Source organism: Notolepis coatsorum (assembly GCF_963971535.1).
Source record: "Notolepis coatsorum genome assembly, chromosome: 17".
NCBI lineage: Eukaryota > Metazoa > Chordata > Actinopteri > Aulopiformes > Paralepididae > Notolepis > Notolepis coatsorum.
Genome location: NC_140181.1, coordinates 44,962,738 through 44,987,967, shown reverse-complemented (window position 1 = coordinate 44,987,967; position 25,230 = coordinate 44,962,738). Strand labels below are relative to the sequence as shown.

General features: G+C 42.0%; 2 protein-coding genes across 4 annotated transcripts in view; one reads left to right on the top strand and one right to left on the bottom strand.

Annotated features, from left to right (window-relative positions):
* The window catches only part of mtor (mechanistic target of rapamycin kinase), a 368,371-nt gene extending 361,775 nt beyond the window's left edge, over positions 1 to 6,596 (bottom strand). For all 3 annotated transcript variants that reach the window (XM_084334134.1, XM_084334136.1, XM_084334135.1), the window contains exons 1-4: positions 6,485 to 6,596; positions 5,834 to 5,976; positions 1,576 to 1,684; positions 558 to 790 (exon numbers count right to left, since the gene is read on the bottom strand). In XM_084334134.1, the coding sequence (XP_084190260.1) occupies positions 558 to 790; positions 1,576 to 1,684; positions 5,834 to 5,962 (471 nt within the window). In that variant the 5' untranslated portion in view covers positions 5,963 to 5,976; positions 6,485 to 6,596. The remainder of the gene's footprint in view (positions 1 to 557; positions 791 to 1,575; positions 1,685 to 5,833; positions 5,977 to 6,484) is intronic.
* A 1,705-nt stretch (positions 6,597 to 8,301) lies between these two features.
* LOC311244253 (uncharacterized protein) overlaps positions 8,302 to 25,230 on the top strand; it is a 62,967-nt gene continuing 46,038 nt past the window's right edge. The window contains exon 1 of the mRNA XM_084333661.1: positions 8,302 to 8,430. Within this exon, the coding sequence (XP_084189787.1) occupies positions 8,416 to 8,430 (15 nt within the window). The 5' untranslated portion in view covers positions 8,302 to 8,415. The remainder of the gene's footprint in view (positions 8,431 to 25,230) is intronic.

Here is a 25,230-nt window from a genome sequence, read left to right as displayed (position 1 = left end):
GAAGAGTATGTATATTTAAATGTATTGGGTAAATATATTTTTGAGCGGTACAGGGATGTGGAATGAGAAAGAGGCTTTGTTTCTCTCAGGACAGCGGCACTCATTGGGACATGCTAGGGTGTCTGAAGATGTATATATATATAATTTGTGACAAAAATAAATAAGGTAATAATTATATTTATTATTATTAGTAAGTTATAGAAAAGGGGATAAAGCAAATAAGTATATATACTTACAAATTGGTATATAGTATCATACTCCTTTTCAGACATGTGATATTTTTTTTTTTTTACTGAGAAATTGATGTGTATACGTTTTCTGTTTAATTGAATGGTTAATTTTGCTTAGTTTTTTGCTTACTGTTTGTTACATGTTAAAAATAAAACCAATTCAAATTAAAATGAAAGGAGAGCAGTGCAGTGCAGTACCATAGAACGTCCCTGACCAGTATCAGTCCCCTGCCCTCATCTTCACAGCCAAGACACCTGCAGCAATCACAATAAACAACACCAGAGTTCCAACAACAAACATCAGTGGTTGTTCCGGTAGCCACTCACCGCAGCATGCCGCCTGCCTTCATTCCTGTCTGCCCCCAGCCACTCCAAGGCCCTCTTCACTTCAAACTCCACATACTCAGCGGTGAACGTGTCCCCCGCCATGGACAGGTGGCCCATGGCCTTGGAGGCCATCTCCATCACCACTGGGTCGCTGGAGGGCAGCAGGTTGCGCAGGTAGTTGGCGAAGCGGCTGATCCTGGTGGCATTGCCTCCCTCCACCCCGATCAGGCTCACTGGAATAAAATCAACACGAGTTACAATCCGCACAGTCGTTATGGTTAACCCTTGAAAAAGAAAATAACTGAATCTTTGAGACGAAAAACCACTTGATTTTAAAATGTTTTGGACAGCCCATGTATTCACAGTTGTAGAGTCAATCCATATCACTTGGAGTATGGATGTGAGATATCATAAGAAAGTACTCAACCTCCATCTTTAACTATGAATGTACACAACACTCCAACTTACCATCTTTAGATAAGGTTCTCAACCTCTACTATCTTTAACTATGAATGTACACAACACTCCAACTTACCATCTTTAGATAATAAAGTTCTCAACCTCTACTATCTTTAACTATGAATGTACACAACACTCCAACTTACCATCTTTAGATAATCAAGTTATCAACCTCTACTATCTTTAACTATGAATGTACACAACACTTCAACTTACCATCTTCAGATAATAAAGTTCTCAACCTCTACTATCTTTTAACTATAAAACAGAGTTATATGGTTCTTCGTCTGAGGTTCTGGCAAAAGCAGAAAGCATATGATACGAAACACTGAGGTACATAAGTAAAAGGGAGGCTGAGATTTAAACTTAACACAAAAATACAACATCTGAGTGGATTTGATTAAGCGGTTTAGGAACTGGTTCTTTTGCTGATGTTCTATCTTTGCACAATTTCTGCAAAGATTAATTATAATGCGAGACAGCATTTCAGCCTCCTTTTGTGTGGTGGACGTTGTTCAGGGGAACCACTGTGTGTGCCTTTGTGTAGCATCCATCTTACCGATGGCTAGAATTCCTCCTTTCTTCTCACTCACATCAGAGCTGGACACCAGCTCAAATATGTGATGGTTCAGCTCATCATAGAATGTAGTGGCTTCATCTTGGCTCAACTGGTGGAGGAACAACAACCATTATACCAACAGCAGTTGAAATGGAATAATGGATAGAATGGATATTCCCATGACACACGTTAACGTTTTGAGCTGCGGTAAACAACAATTAAATAAATAAATTATCAAACCATGGGGACCAGAGTGACAAGCCACTGGCTAGAAGCACTACTGGACCAGTGGTTGTGTCGTCTACATTCCACTGGTTGTGTCTAGGGCTGACCTTCGAAGCTTTTTTTGGCAATCGAAGCTTTTTATTATTTATAAAAAAATGTATCTTATGTTGTGGGACTTGTACAGCACTTGGTAAACTTTGTTGTTTTTAAATGTGCTCTATAAATAAAGTGGATTGGATTGATTAATTAAGTAGCCCCTTTCGTGACTGTGACGCAGCCAACAAGGTTTCACTCGGCTGCGCTGCCTGGGTGCAGTGGGGCTGCTCTCACAGCCAACGACATGACATTACATAATTATGTTCCAACCTTCGTCTATCAAGCAAACAATTATATTATATTTAATTTATAATTTATAATTATATCAGACAATGCACCTACAAAAGCAGATGATTACAATTAAATTAGCCAACTTGGTAACACATTAGTCATAGCAGCATAGGCATAGCCTTATTAATGTTTTGTGTGGCGTCGCCGTCATGTACAACGATACTTAAGTTTTTTAGGTGATTTGACAAAGTTGTTGTAGAGTTGTGATATGCCATTTTCTTCTGGCATATCTGGCACTCTGCTTTTTGGGCATCGTCTTTGCATATTTTAAAGTGTAACCACACGTCTGATGACTTCTTCGTCGACATGTCTGCTGCACATGTCCTTGTTGTTTTCAACACAGATAATCTCCACATGCTTGTTGTAGAGAGGTGGAGTCGAGGCGCCGCTTACTTTCGTTTCATTGGAATGGAGGCGCAAGATTTTGAAAAAAAAAAAAATATATATATATATATATATATATATATATTTTTTTTTTACCTTGCTTTTTTTTATGTTCGAAGCTCGTGCCATCGAACGAAGCTTTGAAGCTTCGAAGTATTTAAGACAGCCCTAGTTGTGTCGTCTACATTCCACTGGTTGTGTCGTCTACATTCCACTGGTTGTGTCGTCTACATTCCGTCTACATACCAAGTCTCTGTACTTTGCAACGGTACTAAATCCATTCAATTTAGAATTTTACACCGCATACATATAACTCCTGCTCTCAAAAGTCAAATGGATGCTAATGCAAGATAGAGATTGGAAATCACATCCACTGTTTTTGGTCCTGTGTGAAACTATTGGTCATTAGTGGGGGAACATTGTGGGGGAACTTTCTGATATCTTTGAGGTCCCTCTAGAGTTGGACCCCCTGTGTCTTCTACTCGGTCTCCCAGATGGTCATATTGTTAATGTCAAACATGTTCCATCAGAGGGGGGAGCTTCGGTGGCCAGTGTCCTTTCAGCCGAACAGGATAATGAAAAAATTATCCCACTAAATGGCCAGACGTGTCTTATGGCGACATCTACAATTACGTCATTGAGTCTCCAGGTAGACTAATGTTTATATTTAAGTGCAGTGGTATGTAGCCACTTACACTACCACCGAAGCTCCCCCCTCTGATGGAACAGTCCACATTCATTCGTGCGTCATCTCGCGTCGTCCAGACTCCGTTGACAATCTGCGCATGTGTATGGGGAGTAGGTGCTGGAAAAGGGACTTGATCTCGGCCGATTTAGTTCTGATCGATTAGGAATGGGTTGCGCCATGTGCAGGAAACTCAGGCGCATAAAAGTCTATTCGATCATGTCTCTAGCACCCCCACAGCCGTAGCTGCAACCACTTACATCAAGGCTCTCATCCACATTCATTCATATGCTCCCCCCGCTATCTCCTCCCCGATTTCAGAATCCCGGAAGTGTTGCGGTGGTCTTGCAGTGGTTCCCAAAGTCGGGGTCGCGACCCAAAGGTGGGCCGCGAGATGATAAAAAAAAAATATTATTTTTTATTTTTTTTATTTTTTTTTTTTTTTTATTTTTTTTGTCAGGCCACTGAACTTAGAAGCAGGCCAGGACAGTGTTTCTAGTTGTATTCTATAATTCTATTCTATTGTATTCTAAAATGTGACTATATGGTTTTATATTAAAGGGGAACTATTTTACTATTTCTTTCACTATTTGGGCACTTTTACACAATTCCTGTGAGTTTATGGAACACCTCTGTAATTATATATTTTTTTTAATTCATTGTTTTGTATTTCTAATCAAGTACTCAAAAACAGCATTTTTGTACCTCAAGATCTCGAGCCGTTTTGAGCCCGGGCTCCTAAACCACTGCGCCGCGGCGCCGGCGCCTGAACATTATCATGCAGCGGTGTCTCTCTGACATCACAGATCATCACATTTTCAGATGACTCAGTTCAGTGAGGGTGAATATTGTGAGAGGAGAATTGGAAGAATGCGCCAATATGAGAATTAGAGACATAGATCATATTAATATAAGTCCACATAGCTAGGAAACAATGCTAAACACTGAAAAAGGCCATTTATAAGATAGTTCCCCTTTAACTTAATAAATAAACAAAAACGAAAAATCAACTTATTTCAACGAACATTTCAAACTAAATAACAGATTATGCACATAAAACGCTGAAAACAACCGAAGCAACAATAGTATTTTAATGAGACTATTATTATTATCATTATTATTTTGCAACAAGTTAGCCCTCTCATAAATAGCACATATAAATGAATAACTAACTTGAACTAACTTAATAGGATTGAAGTGATATTTGGCTTAAAGTCGCCTGGCAAAAAAAAAGAAAAAAAAAAAGCCTGACGATGTGCATTGGGCCGCGGCTCTCTGACGCCTTATTTTCTGGGTCCCGGCCTGAAAAGTTTGGGAACCCCTGGTCTATAGGTCACTACTGTCTTGTTTTGTCAGTGCTTTGTGTCGTTGCAGAGGGTATCATAATGTATGTAAAAGTACATGCATGTACACGTGCGCACACACACACACACATATAAAACACACACATAAAACACACATGCATACTAAACACACACACATATATAAAAACACACATACACACACAAACACACCACACACACAGTCTATCTTAGTCCAATGGGTGCTATCACTGGCCAGGAGCAGACTCCTTAAACGCCACTCTTGCTATTCATATATTGTATAACATGTAAAACTGTATTTGAGCCATGTTCTTGTTGTTTGTTTGTCTTTTGTCATGTCTGTGTTAATGCACTTTATATTTTGTTTTTATTATTTTCACTGTCATTATTGTTGTTATTGTTGTTATTATTGTTAATTTTACTGTATTGTGATGCCTTGTTCTATGTCTGAAAGAAAAAGGAAATAAAAACATTAAAAAAATAATAATAATAATAATAATAATAATAATAATAATAATAACGTGTTACACTTGTTTGTCTTCACCAAAAAGGCTGGCCCATTTAAGCCAGCTGTGCTTTTAATCAAGCCTGTAGTAGCCTTGTTACCAAACTTCTAATGCTGTGGGGAAAAAGCTGCTGATTTTCAGTTAATGAGCTTTCACACCAGAAGAGCTGTGCGCCTTGGCAATGTTGCACCGTGTCCAGGTCCTCTGTTGAAAACAATGATCTACCTCAGTGCAACTCTGTGCTTGTGACAGCCTGCTCCTCTGCTCTGAAAGCCCCTTGAGTTGTGCTACCCTGACATGATAAATCACACACAGGCGAAGTAGCCTATGTTGTACCAAATTTTGACGGTAAGAAAGGAAACAATTCTGGGGGGTGTAATGGAAGTAACACAACAAGTGACGTAACTAATTCCTGCTCAGAGAGAGTAATAAGTAAACACACACACATAATGTCAGCTCAGCCCACTGATGCAGCAGCAAAAAGAGGCATGGAGCCCACACACCCATATTTCCTCTGACCGGCACGACTGCAATCTCAGTATGATTTGTTTCTTTTTTATTGTCTTATCATAATCATAACTGGTCAAAGTTATCCCACTTTTCGGGAGATGATGTCATACTGATGGGGTATCTCATTGGGTCCACCTCCAGCAGTTACTGAATGTATGTATTGTACACAACATGCACTGTTGCCTTCACTGATATGATTACAATGCTTTTCTGTTGGTCTCATGCACACATCCAGGTACCTCTCTGAGCTCTGTGGTCACATAGTGCTGCAGGTCTTTGGCTGATTTGGCTCTGGTGTCCTCACTCCGACTCTTCAAGCCACTGACAAACTGCTGCAGCACAGTGGCTGTGCCCGACATGATGACCATTTGGATGGCCTGGTCTGTGTAGACAGGTACAAAGCAAAGCTACATTTATTACAAAGCCATGTGAATACAATATACAACCTACACTGAATACGAGCTCACGTGCAAACGTATAAAGCAAGGGACGCTTGCCCAGAAACACATGGTCAATGTTATTGTTGTCACCGGGGCATCTTTGTTATTATCACTAAGGTTAACGTTGAGCTAAGTTAGCTACCATTAGCTCAAGAGGCCAATCTGTCAAATGTTCACCAGACAGCAAACATAGCATGCATTGCACAGCAGTAAACTACCCGGTGCGTATCATTTGGGATATATAATTACAGCAGACTGTTGGTAAGTGTTAGCTGGCTAGTTCAATGCTCCATGCATGTGTGTCGTGATCATGGTGATGCTGACCTGGCTGTGGCGTTAGCTGCTGACCCGTCTACTGTGTGGCAGCAGCTGACCGGCTAGCTAGCCGAGACTTTTAACTTAACTTATTGATAACATATAGAAACGTAACCACTGTTGTTCATCACTTACGTGTTTTAATGGATGTGTCGGAAACCTAGTTTTGTTCAGTCAACTCCTGCCGAAAGTCTGTCATTGCATTGCTCAGAGCTAGCTAGCTAGTTAGTGATGCTGGCTGTGTACTGTGGCTGTGTTGTCGGGTGGGTGGGGCAGCTGGAGACTGTCTTCTCAAACATCAAGTTGCGCTGCCTTGCGCAGTAAATACTGGTCAGTTTATGCATGTATATGTTTCACATTGAAATTCATAAACTCGTCATCGAAAAAGCTGATGATGTTTTCATTATCAAAATGGCTTTGTCAAGCAAAACACCTTTTTTTCTTTTTTTTATATCGATTGATTGATTGATTGATTGATTGATTGATTGATTGATTGATTGATTGATTGATTGAAAACTATACAGATTGCAGAATGAATGAATCATTTATTTAACAGATTGCAGAATGGGTACAATACAGTACGGCTCGTTAAGGGGATGCAGACCAGAGAAAGACTTTCGTCTTGTTTACATCAGGGTCCCCCATTTTCATAATAACATTTATGACATACACAACATACAGATATATACAGATATATATCATGACATTTATGACATACATGACATATAGATATACAGTACTGATACATTTGTGACATACAAGGTATGGAAATATACAGTACTGTTAAACAGAGATCCTAACAGAAAATATATACACGAGGGGGTGGAAACTGTACAATAGGAGGGGGTGGGTGGGTGGGAGCTGGGAGGGATGGTTTTGGACATTTACGGGGGCCAGTTTCGAATTGCAGCGAATATGCAGCGAATATCTTTGAAAGCGGTTTTGAAGGTTGGTAGGGATTCACATTTTTTTTTTTACGGCTGTGGGTAGGGCGTTCCACATTAATAATAATACATCTATTTTATATAGCGCTTTTCCAGGTGCTCAAAGACGCTTTACATGGCAAAACAAAACTATGGCAAAACAAAAAACAGAACAAAACAGAACAAAAATTATACAAAAATGAAATAAAACCAACAGAATTAGAGGTCAAAAGAAAGATTGAAAAGGTGGGTTTTGAGGGCTGATTTAAAAGATGTCAGGGTGTTTGCATCACGGATATGGCTGGGGAGGGCATTCCAGAGGGAGGGGGCAGCAGCAGCAAAGGCCCTGTCGCCCCAGGTCCGGAGCTTGGTCGTGGGAGGTGTTAGGAGGACATTGATGTGGCATAATTGCTAAACGTGTTTAGTCCCTTGTTTGAGCCGAATCTGGGTTGAACATGATTTGTGGAACTCCCTCTGGTGTTGTGGTCGTGGTATTCACTGACCTTTGGGAAGTATTTCGACATGTACATGGGTACCTTAGTGGTGTGTATCTTGTAGACCAGGCCCATTGCAAGTTGCTGTACTCTGTTGTCTACTCTGAGCACCATTCCAATAACTGATGCTGTCACACATATTTGGACACGTATTAAAAATTTAAAATACCAATTGCACAAACATTTCAATATCAGGATTCAAGTGTGTCAGAGCATTGTCGCTATACACGTCAGAATGGGGGACCCTGATGTAAACAAGACAAACGTCTTTCTCTGGTCTGCATCCCCATAACAATTGTGTGTATTGAGCCGTACTGTATTGTACCCATTCTGCAATCTGTTAAATAAAGTTTCCATTCATTCATTCATTCATTCACAGGCCTGCATCATAAGGTGTAAGGCCACAGTATTGTGCAGTACCTAAAACAATCAGTGTGAGGCAGCAATACGCCGACGGGCGTCTAGACTGCCGGAAAGCGAAAAGAAGAAGAAGAAGACGACGACCGGAAGTCGTATTGTTGTTTTAGTGGAACTCGCGCAACGTTCGTTTAACCCGTGGAGTGGACCAAGTTTGTCCAACTATCTCTTTTGCAAAAGTGACTGAGAGGTCGTTAAAACAAAGTCTAGAAGGTTGGCTTAATCGGAAGCAATGGCGCAACTGGAGGTAAACATGTGTGCATAGTATACTGTTCTGCTATGTAATATTCTTCCAATCTTCCAGTGGCTGCGACCATATTATGGCTGCCTGCGACATTAAAGGGGAGACGAAACTAGAGGATCCTACTGCATCGCCCCCGGCTGTAGCAATTAATTATAATTGACAACGGCGGCTGGTCTAACCACAAGCTACCACGCGTTGCATCTGAAGCGAAAAGCAGCTTCAGATTGTTTGAAAAGTTTATTAACAGATTGCAGAATGGGTACAGTACAGTACAGCTCAATACATAGTATTGTTATGGGGATGCAGACCAGAGAAAGATTTTCGTCTTGTTTACATCAGGGTCCCCCATTTTCAATTCATTATATGACACACACGACATACAGATGAGTACTGCTACATCTATACATTTATGACGTACCAGATTTGCAAATACAGTACTGTTTGTGATACAAAGTGTCCAGAAAAAGAGTATACATTTGACGTAGAAACTGTACATTGGAGGAGGTTGGGTAGGTGGGGTTGGGTGGGTGGGGCTGTACATTGGAGGTGGGGGGGGGACACACACACACTGTACATTGGAATACTGACGAAACCATACGGTCATTTACTGTACAACTGGGTTAGGACATTTGTAGGGGCCAGTTTCGAATTGCAGTCTCCCGTAGGTGTTTTTTGAGAGTGTTTTTGAAAGTGGGTAGTGATTCACATTCCTTCACATTTACATTTAGTCATTTAGCTGACGCTTTTATCCAAAGCGACTTACAAGTTCTGTACGACAAGACAGCAAGAAGGGTACAACTCTATCAGCTGAGTAACAATGTTTATCAAAGTGTTGTGTGTTACAGTGTAGGTTAGTTTATTAGGACAAGTGCATGACAGTAAGGTTAGTCAGGGTTAACTTAGATTTATTTTTTATTTGTTTTTTTATTATCATTTCAGATAATGGTAATAAAAAAATTAAAAAAAAAAAGCTTTGGGTAGGGCGTTCCACATTGATGTGCAGGGGAGGAAACTAACTTTTTGGCTTACCAGCCAACTGGCGAGTATCTGATTATTTTTTACCAGACAAAAAAAATCGCTAATTGTGATAATTACTTCTTTGTATGTCAAGCCGCGTCAATGTTGTGTATGCATCTGGGTAGGCACACTGTGCCTTTAAGACAGCACGGTGGTCTTACGACAGTGCTGTGAAGTACCGTCAAGTGTTGTGGTAACGTCAGTTGGGTTGGTGTGCTGTTGTGCACAGTGCACTGGTTGAGCTAGCCCCTTTCGTGACTGCGATGTGCAAGCCAGGGGCTTTTGAGCATGAAATAAAATGTCTAACCTTACGTCGTAGTCCGGTGCTTTTTTGGAAACATTATAGTCATAACAGATACACCTAGCTGGCTGCTTTGAGCACACGGGGCTAACGTTAGCTAGCAAGCAGCTATAGCTAAAACGCTAACTAGAAGCTAACCACTGTATACAGTTCCAGTAGACTAACATTACACCTCTGTGATTTAAATGTGTCCTTAGTAACTTATACTCGAGGGTTGTACTAGGGTTGGATGCAGTTCCCCGTTGGTCAGTCTGTCTGTTTTCCATCTTCTGCTGTGTTTAACGTTATCTGTTTGAGAGTGCTCCTGATGGCTAGCCTAGTAACGCGGGACTTTTATTATTATATGTCCGCGGGTTGGCCAGTACTGCGCAAACGTTTATTAAACATTATATGTCCGCGGGTGGTCTTGTGCAGTGCTCTCGTGGCACTGTCAACTAAAGCGAACACTCAGAAGACGCGCACCGTTTGCCAGTGCAGTGATTGCAGAATGTTTTATTTGTTTGTATACTCGCCAGCAGGGGAGGAAACTAACTTTTTGGCTTACCAGCCAACTGGCAGGTATCTGATTTTTTTTACCAGCCAAACGTAAAAAATACTAGCATTTGGCCAGTAAAGTGACCTAATTTCCTCCCCTGTTGATGTGGCATAATTGCGAAACGTGTTTAGTCCCTTGTTTGAGCCGAATCTGGGTTTAACATGATTTGTGGAGCTCCCTCTGGTGTTGTGATCGTGGTATTCACTGACCTTTGGGAAGTATTTTGACATGTACATGGGTACCTTGGTCGTGTAGTGTATCTTGTAGACCAGGCCCATTGCAAGTTGCTGTACTCTGTAGGGCTGCACGATTTTGGGAAATAATCTAATTGCGATAATTCTGACAGATATTGCGATTGCGATTTGCGATGCGATTATAACATATTTAAAAAAAAATGTACAAGAAGAATGTTGCTGCTTTCTGTAGTCGGGTCCCAACTGCAAAATTACTGTATTACCCTGTATTATACACTTTTACTATCATGTAGACTATTCTGCTTTGTGTTTACATGTGATGTATTGTATACATGCACATTTATTATGTTCTTGTGTGATGTATCGCACATTTTATTGCTGTGTGATGTATTGCAAATGTTATTGCTGTCATCTTGGCCAGGTCTACCTTGCAAAGGAGATCTTGTATCTCAATTGGACTTCCTGGTTAAAAAAAAAAAAAAAAAAAAATAGATTTTTTTTTAATTGCAGGCTTGGCGATTTGATAATTGCATCATTCCAAATCGCGATTTCGATTAAAAAACGATTAATCGTGCAGCCCTAGTACTCTGTCGTCTACTCTAAGCCATCCTAGGTTGTCAAAGTGGGCAGGGGTGAGGTGGGTTCTAGGAGTCAGGTCAAGCAGTAGTCTGACTAGTTTGTTTTGAGATGTTTGTAATTTGGTTTTTAGTGCCTTTTGAGGTGCTTTGGTACCATGAGGTGCAAGCATAGTCGTAGTACCCTTGAATGAGTGCTCCTGCCAGAGTCTTCAGGGTATTCTTGTTTACCAGAGAGGAGATCCGGTACAAGAATCGAGTTTGTTGGTTATCTTTTTTTATTACATTGGATGCCATTTTGTCACAGGAAAGATTAGCCTCTACTCCTCTAGGATGGAACTCAGGTAGGTAATTTCATCTTTCCTTGTGACAATATTGTCACCCACTGTAACTGAGAAGCCGTCGGTCTTGCTGAGTTTGTTATTTGAACCGAAGAGAATGGACTCTGTTTTGCCCATGTGTAATAATAGTTTGTTGTTGGCGAGCCATATGCAGATTTTGCCTAGTTCCAGTGGTGCGTTATTGCGTGCGCGCGCTCCCGCGAATGCGCATTTAATGTCCCCTCGCTTGAGCACAAACTAAAGACCGTGCCTAATTGCCTCTACGAATGGAATGTAACACATGTCATTCACAACAAGTTAGGTGTGAATGTATCTGAGAACGTATTTAACACACCTGACGACTAGAGCTGCCGCGATAACCGCATTACCGCGGTATCGCTGTTGCATCACGCTCACCGCAGAGTTAGGCTGAATACCGCGGCGTCACCGCTGTTTTTTATCATAATAATAAAGTTGGCTTGCGGCTCTGCAGATATACCCTACTCGGTTCCAAGCGACCCTATTGGTCCAGCCTGGCTCTGCGGCTCTGCAGATACCCCCTACTCGACGCGTCACACTTTGTAGCCTCTGAACGAAAACAGAACGCCGCGCCGCCATCTTTACTGCCTCGCTAAGGATGCATTTCATTCAGGATTTGTTTGCGACAGAACCAAGTGCAATAAACAAAAAAGAATGGATTCACTGTGTATTCTGCCTTATTTATTGATGAAACAAAACCGACATCAACCCAATTTACCACCGAGCGGAGAGTTTAGTGTCACAACAAGATCGCTGATGTGTTAAGTTTGTTGTTGTGATTAGCCTAATACTACAGTCAGCCGATATACACGAGATGTAACAACGTTAAACCCGGGTTTGCTTGGTAGAATACACAATGAGAGGTAACGTTAGCTTTGGCAGAATAGACGCAACGAGAGTCTGGTTAATGTTGTTATTGATTGATTGATTGAAACTGTGTTAAACTCTGGCTTGCTGCAAGCCCTCGGACATCTATGCCCACGGAGCTTTCAGTGTACACAAGCGAGCGGCCCCGCCTGCATCCCCATTCCCCAAACGGAGTAGTACCTGGCTGCAGTGGAAAAGGAACGAAGTACCAGGTGCCTAAAGCGAGTCGAGTAGGTAATATGCAGTGGAAAAGCGCCATTAGACTAGAGGCAGGCTATAAGAGTAGACTACTAAAAAAAAAAAAAATGCATTCAAACTTTTTTTTTTTTTTTGTGCGCACTGTGCGGTAATTACCGCGGCGGTAGGAAATATTGCGCAAATTCGTGCGGTAAGGAAAATATCAATACCGCGGCAGCTCTACTGACGACCGGCGCTATTGATATGCAAATAGCGAGTACAGAGTGCAACCCCGTCCCATGAAGAACGCATGCCTGCCTAGTTCTAAGCTGAGGGTTTTTTCAACCTGTAACTTGTTCTTGTCAGAGACCAGCAGGGCTGAGTCGTCCGCAAACAGGAACAAGTTGCAGTCACAAGCTGACGACATGTCATTTGCATAAATTAGGAACAGTAGCGGTCCTAGTATGCTTCCTTGTGGAACACCACAGTTCACTGTGAGGGGGGGGCGGGGGTAGGGTACCGTTTACCTCCACCATCTGTTCTCTCCCCTCCAGGTAGGATTGTATCCAGCTCACTGATAGACTATCAAAACCAATTGCTTTTAGCTTGTCAATCAGAATGGTGTGATTGACAGTGTCGAAGGCCTTTTGTAGGTCCAGCATGACTATGCCGCAGTATTTGCCCGTGCCCACCTCTTGCTTGATGTGGTCGTTCAAATAGAGAAGGCATGTGTCAGTGGAGTGGGATGTTCTGAAGCCAGATTGGAATTCGTAGATTAGATTTTTTTCCGCAAGGTACTTTTCGACCTGTTCGTATACTATTTTTTCCATGACTTTCTAGATGGATGTAAGGATAGAAACAGGGCGGTAGTTGCCTGGGTCTAATTTGCTGCCCTTTTTGTGCAGGGGTGTTACTAGGGATGCACCGAAATTTCGGCACCGAAAGTTTTCGGCCAAAAATGGCCTTTCGGCTTTTGGCCGAAAGAGTTTTTTCACCGAAAATATATCACAGAAACAGAAACAACCTAACAACCTTGCGTGTTGTTGTGATGATGTCGCGCTGTCGGGAGTTGCGCTGTTTCTATGTAAACTCTGCGCGCAACACGTCCAATAAATGCGTCTTTAACATGCTTTTATATCCTTATTTACTATATGCCCGTTGCGGTTAATCACTGAGTGATCTAATATGCATATTATTCGCGTGTTGTTGTGATGATGTCGCGCTGTCGGGAGTCGCGCTGTTTCTATGTAAACTCTGCGCGCAACGCGTCCAATAAATGCGTCTTTAACTGCCGTATCCCATGCCGGCTGATGACACGACCAAGGGGGAGCATATATAGTGAAGAGGGTGGGGCTGAGGACGGAACCTTGGGGGACGCCGCAGGTGACGGGCTCTAATTTGCGCCCCCCAAGGAGACTAGCTCAGTTCTGTCTGTGAGGTAGGAGGTGAACCACTGTAGTGCAGAGTCGGAGAGTCCTATGGAGGAGTGAAGACGGTCCAAGAGGATGGTGTGGTCGACCGCGTCGAAGGCTGCTGACAAGTCCAGGAGGATGAGGAGGGAGGGGGAACCACCGTCAGCAGCCATCAGAAGGTCATTAGTGACCCTGACCAGTAGGGGTGGACGGTATAAACGGTATACGGTATAAACGGTATGAATTTGCTCTACGGTATGGATTTTGAGTATACCGTGTAACCGGTAGTGCAGCTCTAAAATAGCAATGACGTCATGTAACCACAGCGCGACTATTTCACTCGCATTTGCCCCTAAAAATAGATAGAATTAGTCATAGATAATAGATATGTGCGAACTGGAAAAAGTTATTTAGGAGGCTTCGCGCAGTGGGCGTGCCAGCCCCTACCGCACGCATGTAAACACGGATCTAGTAGTCTAGTGGGACGGGACACGGGAGCTGTCGGCGTCTCCCTGAGCTAACGTTAGCTTAGCTACCGTTACAAAATGACCCAGTCAACTATTCACTTTTAGTTTAATACATGATGGGGCATTGTCTAACCGAACGGTATCTAGTCGGCCAGCTACCGATAGCTCCTGACATCAACAAACGCTCCACAAAGTCTAGTACTAGAGACGTGTATGCTACCTGTTAGCTCACGTTAACGCAAGTTTGTTCACCGTTCAAAACGAAATGTCCCATTGAACTAAATAATTCACTGAGGCGTTGTATTAACGTTATATATGCAGTAGCTACAGATGGCTCATGAATGATATCAATGTCTTATAACACTGATTCGATGCGTATTCGAGCTGAGGGCTTGCTAACGTTATAATACCAATACAATAGGGTCCAGGTGCAGCGCCGGAGAATCCTGGCCGTAGCTCTGCTCGAGGCTACTAGAGTATAGGTCCAGGTGCAGCTCTGGAGAATCCTGGCCGTAGCTGGAGGCTACTAGAGTACACACAGACAGTGGAGCTTGTTGCGTGGTGGCGATGTCTCGCAGATAATACCAGTACAAGTCTAATTATATAATATATATATTTTATAAAAAAAAAAAAAAAATTATATAATTTTTATTTTTTTTTATCAAAAACGATGATACCGTGATATATACCGTTACCGTCTATGCTTCAAATTATACCGTGATATAAATTTTAGACCATACCGTCCACCCCTACTGACCAGCGCTGTTTCCGTGCTGTGGGTGAGCGGAACCCTGACTGAAATTTCTCATAAGTTATTGTGTTTGAGGTGTTGGTGAAGTTGGGCGGCCACTACCTTTTCCAGCACCTTGGAGAGAAAGGGCAGGTTGGAGATGGGCCTGTAGTTGGAGAGAACTTCCGGGTCGAGGGTGGGTTTTTTCAGGAGGGGTGTAATGATGGCTGATTTTAGAGCAGGTGGAACATGGCCGGCTTGGAGGGAGTGGTTAATGGCTGTGGTGATGAGAGGACTTATCGCAGTTATATGTGTTTTTACAAGGGCTGTGGGGAAGGGGTCAAGAGAGCAAGTGGAAGGTTTCATTTTATTGATAATGTCAATAATGGAACGGCGCTCAAGGACACGGCCTGTTGCCTTCAGTTTCCGCAGCTCACTGGTAAACCAGGGGGAGGAGCGTAAGAAGGAGACTGATTTTATTTTGACAGGGGCGTGAAGATCCAGGAGCCGGCTTAGGGTGCTGTTGTATAGGTCAACTGATTCAGTGGCAGATGAAGGGGTTGCAGAGAGATGATGAGACATAGCCACAACACTGGTAGCCACAACATAGCCACAACACTGGTATATTGCTATATACGAAACAAAGGTTGCTATGTTACAGGCAGCCATGCTGGAAGAAGGAGAACTGCACAAACATTCCGTGCATGGCCTCTTTTGAGGGTCTGGCATTCTCTGCCTTTCAGCTGTGTCTTCCCCAACCATCATTTATCAAGTTATAATTAGGGATGGGAATCGAAAACCGGTTCCGGTTCCTAATTGGCCGATGCCTGGAACCGTGTGGCTCCCGTGACTTTCTATTCCCTTATCGCTGCCAGGTTTTTCCTACAGTTGCGCAATAACGTTAGCATGTAGCCATGGCAGACTCTATTTGATTCCTTAAGGGCTCGAAATTGCCTGGGTTTTGGTAATATGCTCCCGAAATGCTCCCGCTGTTTGGCTACTTCTATGTGCAGTGAAAACTACTTGAATGCTTTAGAACCTAGTCATTAATTTAGTTCAGGGTGAGCTCAAATTAGCCGCGGAGCTAACGCTAGCTAACGCTATTTAATCAAGCTCACAAAGAGAGATAAACAGCTGACAGCGGATAGTACAGGTACAAATACAATAAAACAGCAGGTGGGGGCTGTTGTGTAAACCTTGTACTCTTTAGTTCACATATAATAAGAGACGGAGTGTTTGTTTACTAGTCTGTACACTGTAAGCCAGGAAGTACCGTGGTGGTGCAACATACAAATGTGTCCGTGTAGCAACACAAGCCAATACCTTATAGGACAGGGGCCCGGGGGGGGGGGGGGGGGTGGGGGGGTGTGTGTGTGTGACCAAAATGGCTTTTATGACGTGTTGGATGAGTGCTTAGCTGGAGTTGAGGATACAGAAATGATTCTTATTGGGGATTGGAACACGGATATGCAACAAAAAGATGCACCCGTCTTCAAATCCTACAATAGGTTTTGTGATCTGCACGGCCTCAGCCAACTAATCACACAACCCACACGTGTGTGTGAGTCAACTCAGACTACCATTGACCTCATCCTGACCTCTGACAAGTCCAAGATCGCCAATAAAGGGGTTATAGCATGCGGGTTAAGTGATCATTATATGATATTCTGTACCCGCAAAAAGCTAAAACAAAAGGCTGGCTGTCACAAAACAGTCACATCTAGAGACCTAAAAACCTACTCTAGCGAGGCCTTTAACCTTGAACTGGAGGGTCTGGACTGGTCAGATGAGCTCAATGGTACACTGGTTGAAGAAACATGGCTTGGCTTCAAAACCAAATTTTCAACGATACTAAACAACATGGCCCCCCTAAGAACCACCAGGGTAAAAAATCGCGCTGAGCCGTGGATGCACGCTGAAATACTGACCGCTATGAAAACCAGAGACAAAAAATGCTCTGAGTTTCGTAAAAGTCAGTCAAAGCTTAACATAAGCACGAGCAGTGAATTCCAAGCCCACGTGACTGAACTCAAACTAGAAAGAAACAGACTAAGAAATGATGTAAACTCCATGATCAAAACAGCAAAGAAAAAATTCATCAATGACAAAACCGAGGAAAACAAAAACAAACCGCGTGAACTTTGGAAATTACTCAATAACCAACTAGGCTGCAGTAAAAAACTTAAAACCAGATTCTCAAACATAAACATAAAGACGGACAACACGCTCATCACAGAAAAGCTGGATGTAGCCAATTACTTAAATAGTTTCTTCACAAACATAGCCACAACACTGGTAAACAAACTACCCTCCCACTCAGGGCATTATGGGGTAGAACACATAGTAGCTTACTACAAAAACCTAGGGGTCCACAAAGACGACTTCAAACTGGAAATGGTAACAACAGATGAGGTACTCAAAAAACTGAGCGCCCTCCAACCTAACAAGGCCACTGGCCATGACAACATCCCCTCCAAATTCCTCAGAGACTCAGCAGCCGCCATCACCCCAGTCATCACACACATAATAAACCTCTCTATAAAACAGGGACACGTCCCCAAGGACTTCAAAATTGCGAGAGTGACCCCTCTGCACAAAAAAGGCAGTAAATTAGACCCAGGCAACTACCGCCCTGTTTCTATCCTTACCTCCATCTCGAAAGTCATGGAAAAAATTGTATACGAACAGGTCGAAAAATACCTTGCGGAAAAAAATCTAATCTACGAATTCCAATCTGGCTTCAGAACATCCCACTCCACTGACACATGCCTTCTCTATTTAAACGACCACATCAAACAAGAGGTGGACGCGGGCAAATACTGCGGCATGGTCATGCTGGACCTACAAAAGGCCTTCGACACTGTCAATCACACCATTCTGATTGACAAGCTAAAAGCAATTGGTTTTGATAGTCTATCAGTGAGCTGGATGCAATCCTACCTGGAGGGGAGAGAGCAGATGGTGGAGGTAAACGGTACCCTATCCCCCCCCCTCACAGTAAACTGTGGTGTTCCACAAGGAAGCATACTAGGTCCGCTACTGTTCCTAATTTATGCAAATGACATGTCGTCAGCTTGTGACTGCAACTTGTTCCTGTTTGCGGACGACTCAGCCCTGCTGGTCTCTGACAAGAACAAATTACAGGTTGAAAAAACCCTCAGCTCAGAACTAAGCAAAATCTGCATATGGCTCGCTGATAACAAACTATCATTACACATGGGCAAAACAGAGTCCATTCTCTTCGGTTCAAATAACAAACTCAGCAAGACCGACGGCTTCTCAGTTACAGTGGGTGACAATATTGTCACAAGGAAAGAAGATATTACCTACCTGGGTTCCATCCTAGAGGCAAATCTTTCCTGTGACAAAATGGCATCCAATGTAATAAAAAAAGTCAACCAACAAACTCGTTTCTTGTACCGGATCTCCTCACTGGTAAACAAGAATACCCTGAAGACTCTAGCAGGAGCACTCATTCAAGGGTACTACGACTATGCTTGCACCTCATGGTACCAAAGCACCTCAAAGGCGCTAAAAACAAAATTACAAACATCTCAAAACAAACTGGTCAGACTACTGCTTGACCTTACTCCTAGAACCCACCTCACCCCTGCCCACTTTGACAACCTAGGATGGCTTAGAGTAGACGACAGAGTACAGCAACTTGCAATGGGCCTGGTCTACAAGATACACTACACGACCAAGGTACCCATGTACATGACTAAATACTTCCCAAAGGTCAGTGAATACCACGATCACAACACCAGAGGGAGCTCCACAAATCATGTTAAACCCAGATTCGGCTCAAACAAGGGACTAAACACGTTTCGCAATTATGCCACATCAATGTGGAACGCCCTACCCAAAGCTGTAAAGGAATGTGAATCACTACCCACTTTCAAAAACACTCTCAAAAAACACCTAAGGGAGACTGCAACTCGAAACTGGCCCCTGTAAATGTCCGAACACAACCCCCTCCAATGTACAGTAAATTACCAAGTATGGTCTTGTCAATAATCCAATGTACAGTGTTGTTTGTACAGTTGTACAGTGTCCCCCACCCACCCCTCCTACCCACCCCCCCCCCCACCCACCCAACCACCTCCAATGTACAGTCCCCACCCACCCCTCCTACCCAACCCCCCCCCCCCCCCCCCCCCCCCACTCCTACCCACCCCCCCAACCACCTCCAATGTACAGTCCCACCCCCACCTACCCAATCCAATGTACAGTTTCTACGCCTAATGTATATACTCTTTTCTTTCTGGACTCTTTTTGTATCACAAATACAGTACTGTAATTGCAAATCTGGTATGTCATAAATGTATAGATGTAGCAGTACTGTCTATCTGTATGTCATGTATGTCATATATGTTACGATGAATTGGAAATGGGGGACCCTGGTGTAAACAAGACGAAAGTCTTTCTCTGGTCTGCATCCCCTTAACAATTGTATGTATTGAGCTGTACTGCACTGTACCCATTCTGCAATCTGTTAATAAAGTTTTCATTCATTCATTCATTCATTCATTCATTCATTCATGTGTGTGTCACAGAAGTCAGTCTCAGAGGAATAACGACCTGTTATTCAATAGATTAAATTAGTTTACGAAAAAGACAAAAAAAAAAAAAAACATTTTAAGAGAATCTCAAATACATTATTTTATTTAAGTGTAGGCTATAGTTAATGTTTTATTTTTTACAGTTTTTGTATTTTTCTGACATGGGGGCTCAACAATAAATGACAATCAGAAATGTCAAGTTGCATGTTGTTATTCTAACCAGCTTAGACCCCTACGCTCTGCATCTTCTGGCCGCCTCAGACCTACTCCTATCCAAGCTCCGGGAGGGTCATCAAAGAGAAGTCTCCTATTCTCAGTCCTTGCCCCACAATGGTGGAATGAACTACCCACCCCAGTTAGGACAGCCGAATCACGTCCAATCTTTCGCCGTCGACTAAAGACGCACTTATTCAACCATTATCTGAATAAAAAAATATATATCTAACCCTAACTAACCGTACTGTCATGCGCTTGTCCTAATAAACTAACCTACACTGTAGCACTCAACACTTTGATGAACATTGTTGCTCAGCTGATAGAGTTGTGCCCTTCCTGATGGCTTGTCGTACAGAACTTGTAAGTCGCTTTGGATAAAAGCGTCAGCTAAATGACTAAATGTAGTTCTGTTGCATTTCCAATTTATTTATGTAAATAATAAATTGATCAGGTATCGATAAGGGTGTCGATAAAGAATCGAATCGATAAGCAGAATCGATAATGGAATCGTATCGATAAAATCCTATTAATTCCCATCCCTAGTTATAATACGTTTCACATGTGCATTTCCTGGACGACTGTGGCTAGTTGGGTACAATAGTGAACATATTAAATTAACCTGCAAAATAAGACTTTTGATATTGATGTAACTAAGATTTTTCAAGAGATTGAAATGACCATTGAAGCATTTGGATCTTATGGCCATTTAGGCCGTGAGCCAGTAGGGTTGGTCGTTTGACTCGTTACCATCTTGGGGGACTAACTTTCATAGTGATTTTTGGGAAGGTATACACCCCTGCTGCTAGAAAAGATGTGATTGCAAGCAATGCAGCAGTTGCCTCCAAATGTGTGCTATCACATCTTTTATAACACTACCAAGCATATTTTTTAGGCCTCCTGTCTGAAATTACATGCCCCAAATGAATAGCTCCTGAACCATAATATCCATGTTTCTGGTCTCCTTTGATAGGTAAGGTAACAAGCTAGGACATATGGATCCAGTGTAAGTAAACCCACATCTATTATCATTCCAGAGTAAATGATATACAATATGAGATACAATTAAGGAAAACATCATATTTTTACCCTCGCCTGGTACATAATCTTAATTTAAAAGGCAATATGACTATTATAACCAATATCCCATGGATAATAATGCAACTGAATGTGTTCTCCTACTCCTTGACTACAAATGTAACTGTAAATGACTAATGTGATGACAATACATAAAAAATACAAAATGTATTATACCGTTTAAAAAGGTATACTCGGATGATGTAAATGTTTTGGCCATGGTTACCATTTACATGTTGACTGTTGACACAATTTCTTTCAATACAGCCATGTTACAAAAACATAAATCTCCCCAAAACATTGAAATAGTAATAAAAAACAATGAATATTGATCAATATGCAGCATATTCAACATTCATATATGGGCCACAGAGCTTCATGCCATGTGACCTATCAATGTTTTCAGCTCAGTTAGACCTATACAATGATATATTGCTTATTGGTTTTCAGAAAAATATTTGTATATTTTGGAAAACTCAATACAAAACCCAGGGCACATATAATCACATCACAGAATTTGTTCAGGAATTCAAATAACTAATTACGGTACTTAAGTTCCATCAGTACAGACAGTTCTCAGTCTCTATCCGTGGTGCTGTTGGCGGCGCTCTCCAATTGTCTGAGAGCCAAGACTAGTACAGATGTAAAAAAACAACAACATATATATAATAATAATGATAATAATAATAATAATAATAATAATAATACAAAACCTACCATACTTTGTTTTACATAATTTATGTTAATGACCTAATAATCACAATAATCTTCCAAGTCTTCCACGTCTTCATCAGAACTTTCCACACTCTCTGAGGTGGATGCCTGGTTCTCACAGTCTGCCAGTCTACACATGTCAGTGCACCTGAGGCCCTGAGGCATCTTGGGAGTGAAATCGTTTTTGGACCGTTACAGGCATCGGGTGCTGGCTGACCTTCCATCCAGTCCACCACCAACTGTTCAGCTTCCTCTTCTCTCTCCATCTTCCAGCCTCTGCAAACAGGGCTTGGCACTTGTGGGTCCTTCTCCAAATATCTTCTCCATATACCAGCCTGGTAGTTGGCTCTCCGTGCATGTTTTGTTAAGCAGTCCTTGCATGGTGGGAGTTGATGACTTTCAAGTTCACCTTTTTTGGCACAGAAAAGGTGATATCTGAGCTCATTAACCTTGGTGGTTGATGCTTTTGGGGCATACAGGAGACATGTAAATGCCTCTAGTTTGTCCATCAGCTCTGGGGAGAGATCCCATTCCTGACCCAACTCTGAGAATGTGTCCTGATTTTGCCTGTTGCTGGTCAGATTTTTTTTACTTTGTTAATTAATACCCTTAGTTACAGTACAGCAACCAAATTAAACTGTATCAAGTTAACACTTTGATCGCCATGGTTAAATTCATAATTTACCATCCCTAGCCAGCTCTATTTGTCTATGGAGAAGTTCCCCTTCTTTGCAGGGATATAACTTTTTAAATTCTATTGCTAAATTGACATTATTATGGCCCATTCAATGTCCTATATCCATTGTTCAGGGTGTAGCAACGTTATACTTTTTCATTCACATATTCATACAAATGCATTATATTGATGATCAAATACAGTTTGGTAGCGATCGGTGCCAGATAAAAAAAATTCAACTGGAGGTACTTCTAGAAGTTACTACGTGTCATCTGATGTTGACCGGATGGGCGGGGGGTCGTTTATAATTCCGTGGGCAACGTTATATCATTCACCTAGTGTGGGTCATATGATCATCAGAGCAGTTTATATGGAACACGTTAGAAAATAACGCTGGATCTTACCGTATCTTCCTCACGCCGTTGGATGATCAGCTTGGAGTAGACAGTTTTCGATTATGGGATGTTGATCTAGATGAACCATTTCCAGGTTGTATAATACTATATACGTCCAAATAACGTTGTTTATTGAGTTAGGGCGAGCGATAGGCCTGCCGCGATAAGCAATAAATCGATTAATTGCCGCGATAATTTAAATGAATGCAATGATTTTGACGGACGCGATTAATTGCTATTTGCGCATTTGTTTTAATGAGGCGGAACCAGTGCCCCTTGTCAGTCACTGTCCGTGTTGGGAGGCGGGCCGCTGGCTTTACTACAGCACAGCACAGGAGCTCCGTGGGGCAACACCACATAGCTTAACTACATTTCTCAATAGTGTTGCTCCTTTTAACCAAGTAGCGTTATTTGTAGTGTAACGTTAGAATAACACAGAATAACGTTAATACAATTACATGCATCATTGTTTACAATGAACGGGTGGGGCTAGTCAAAGGACTGGAGACGGGGACAAGTTAAACATGAATTAATTTATTATAACAGGTCGTTTTCGAGTCGTGCTGCAGTGCCTACGCACCACAGCTATTCTATTATAATACTGCTTTGACGCTTCCTCCTCATCGTTGATTGCCTGTAGTAGCTGCATCTAACGTTAGTAGCTAACGTTAAAACTAAAAAACACAACCGGACGAGACAAGTTGTCGGCTAGGATAATCACAACAATACTTCCGGTCCGGTCGGTGGGCTTCAAAATAAAAGTCTTAAACACCGGAAAAGACGGAGCGGTGGGCTTCAAAATAAAAGTTTTGGGAAATAAATTTCTCAAAAAAATTCTCTAACCGGTCGCAATAATATCGCTTATCGCGATATTTTCGGGGGCAATTAATCGCCCAGCAAAATGTGTTATCGTGGCAGGCCTAGCGAGCGATTGATTATCCAGTGTGTCGAGATGGAGTCCGGCTAACGATCGCGAGTGCCCGGACGAAATATGGATGAGCACTTCCTGTTTGGCGCGTCACTTCCTGTTGGCCGATCTGCCGATCGGCCACCAGATGGCGCTCTTGAACCGTTAGAGAGTTGAGTGGAGATCAGCAGTATATCTCAGGTCCCTGGAGGAGAAATATGATTGTGATCACAGATTTTTTAAATATTGATATCAAAGACGTGTTACGGCGTCTTTGGCAGAATGAGCATGGCGGGCAATGACGAGTTACGGCGTTTCCGGCGATTAAAGTGTTAACTGACAATGTGAATAGTATGAAAAAAAGTTAAGATTTTTCAAAAAAATAAACTCCTGCGAAATAAGCTGTGACCTGTTTTGACCTGCACCTCAAATAATCGGAATCGAGAATCGTTTAGAACAGGAATCGAAATGGAGAATCGGAATCGGAACCGGAATCGTTCAAATCCAAACGATGCCCAACCCTAATGATAAACGTCTGATTTGTTACCTTGCACCATCAAGGTGAACTTGAAAGTCATCAACTCCCACCATGCAAGGACTGGTTAACAAAACATGCACAGAGAGCCAACTACCAGGTTGGTATATGGAGAAGATGTTTTTGGAGAAGGACCCACACGTGCCAAGCCCTGTTGGCGGAAGATGGAGAGAGAAGAGGAATCTGAACAGTTAGTGGTGGACTGGATGGAAGGCCAGCCAGCACCCGATGCCCTCCTGGATCTACTGGCTTGTAAGTTACTGTAACTGTCTAAACAAAGAAAATCACTCCCAAGATGTATGTGTGTTGCTAGTGGCCTCAGGTGACATGTGTAGACTGGCAGACTGTGAGAACCAGGCATCCACTTCAGAGAGTGTGGAAAGTTCTGATGAAGACGTGGACAACATGGAAGACGTGGACGATTATTGTGATTATTAGGTTAACACATGTAAAACAAAGTATTGTAGGTTTTGTATTATTATTATTATATATGTTTTTTTACTGTATGTAGCACACTCTCAGGGGCTCATACAGAAACAAGCATTTCATCATAAAGTACTCTGTATTTTATTATGACAAATAATAAACAAACTTGAAACTTGTTTTTTATGTCTATTTTTATTTGGAGTACAATTGCCAGTAAACAGTCAACATGTAACCACGGCCAAAACTTTTACATCATCTGAGTATACCTTTTTAAATGGTATCATAAATGTTGTATTTTTATGTATTGTCATCACATTTACAGTTACATTTGTAGTCAAGGAGTAGGAGAACACATTCAGTTGCGTTATTTTCCATAGGATATTGGTTATAATGGTCATATCGCCTTTTAAATTAAGATTATGTACCAGGCGAGGGTAAAAATATGATGTTTTCATTCATTGTATCTTCATTTACTCTGGAATGGTAATAGATGTGAATAGATTACCTATCAAAGGAGACCAGAAACATGGATATAGGCCTTATGGTTCAGGAGCTATCATGATTAATTTGGGGCATGTAATTTCAGGAGGCCTGAAAAATTGGTAGTGTTATAAAAGATGTGATGGCACACATTTGGAGGCAACTGCTGCATTGCTATCAGATC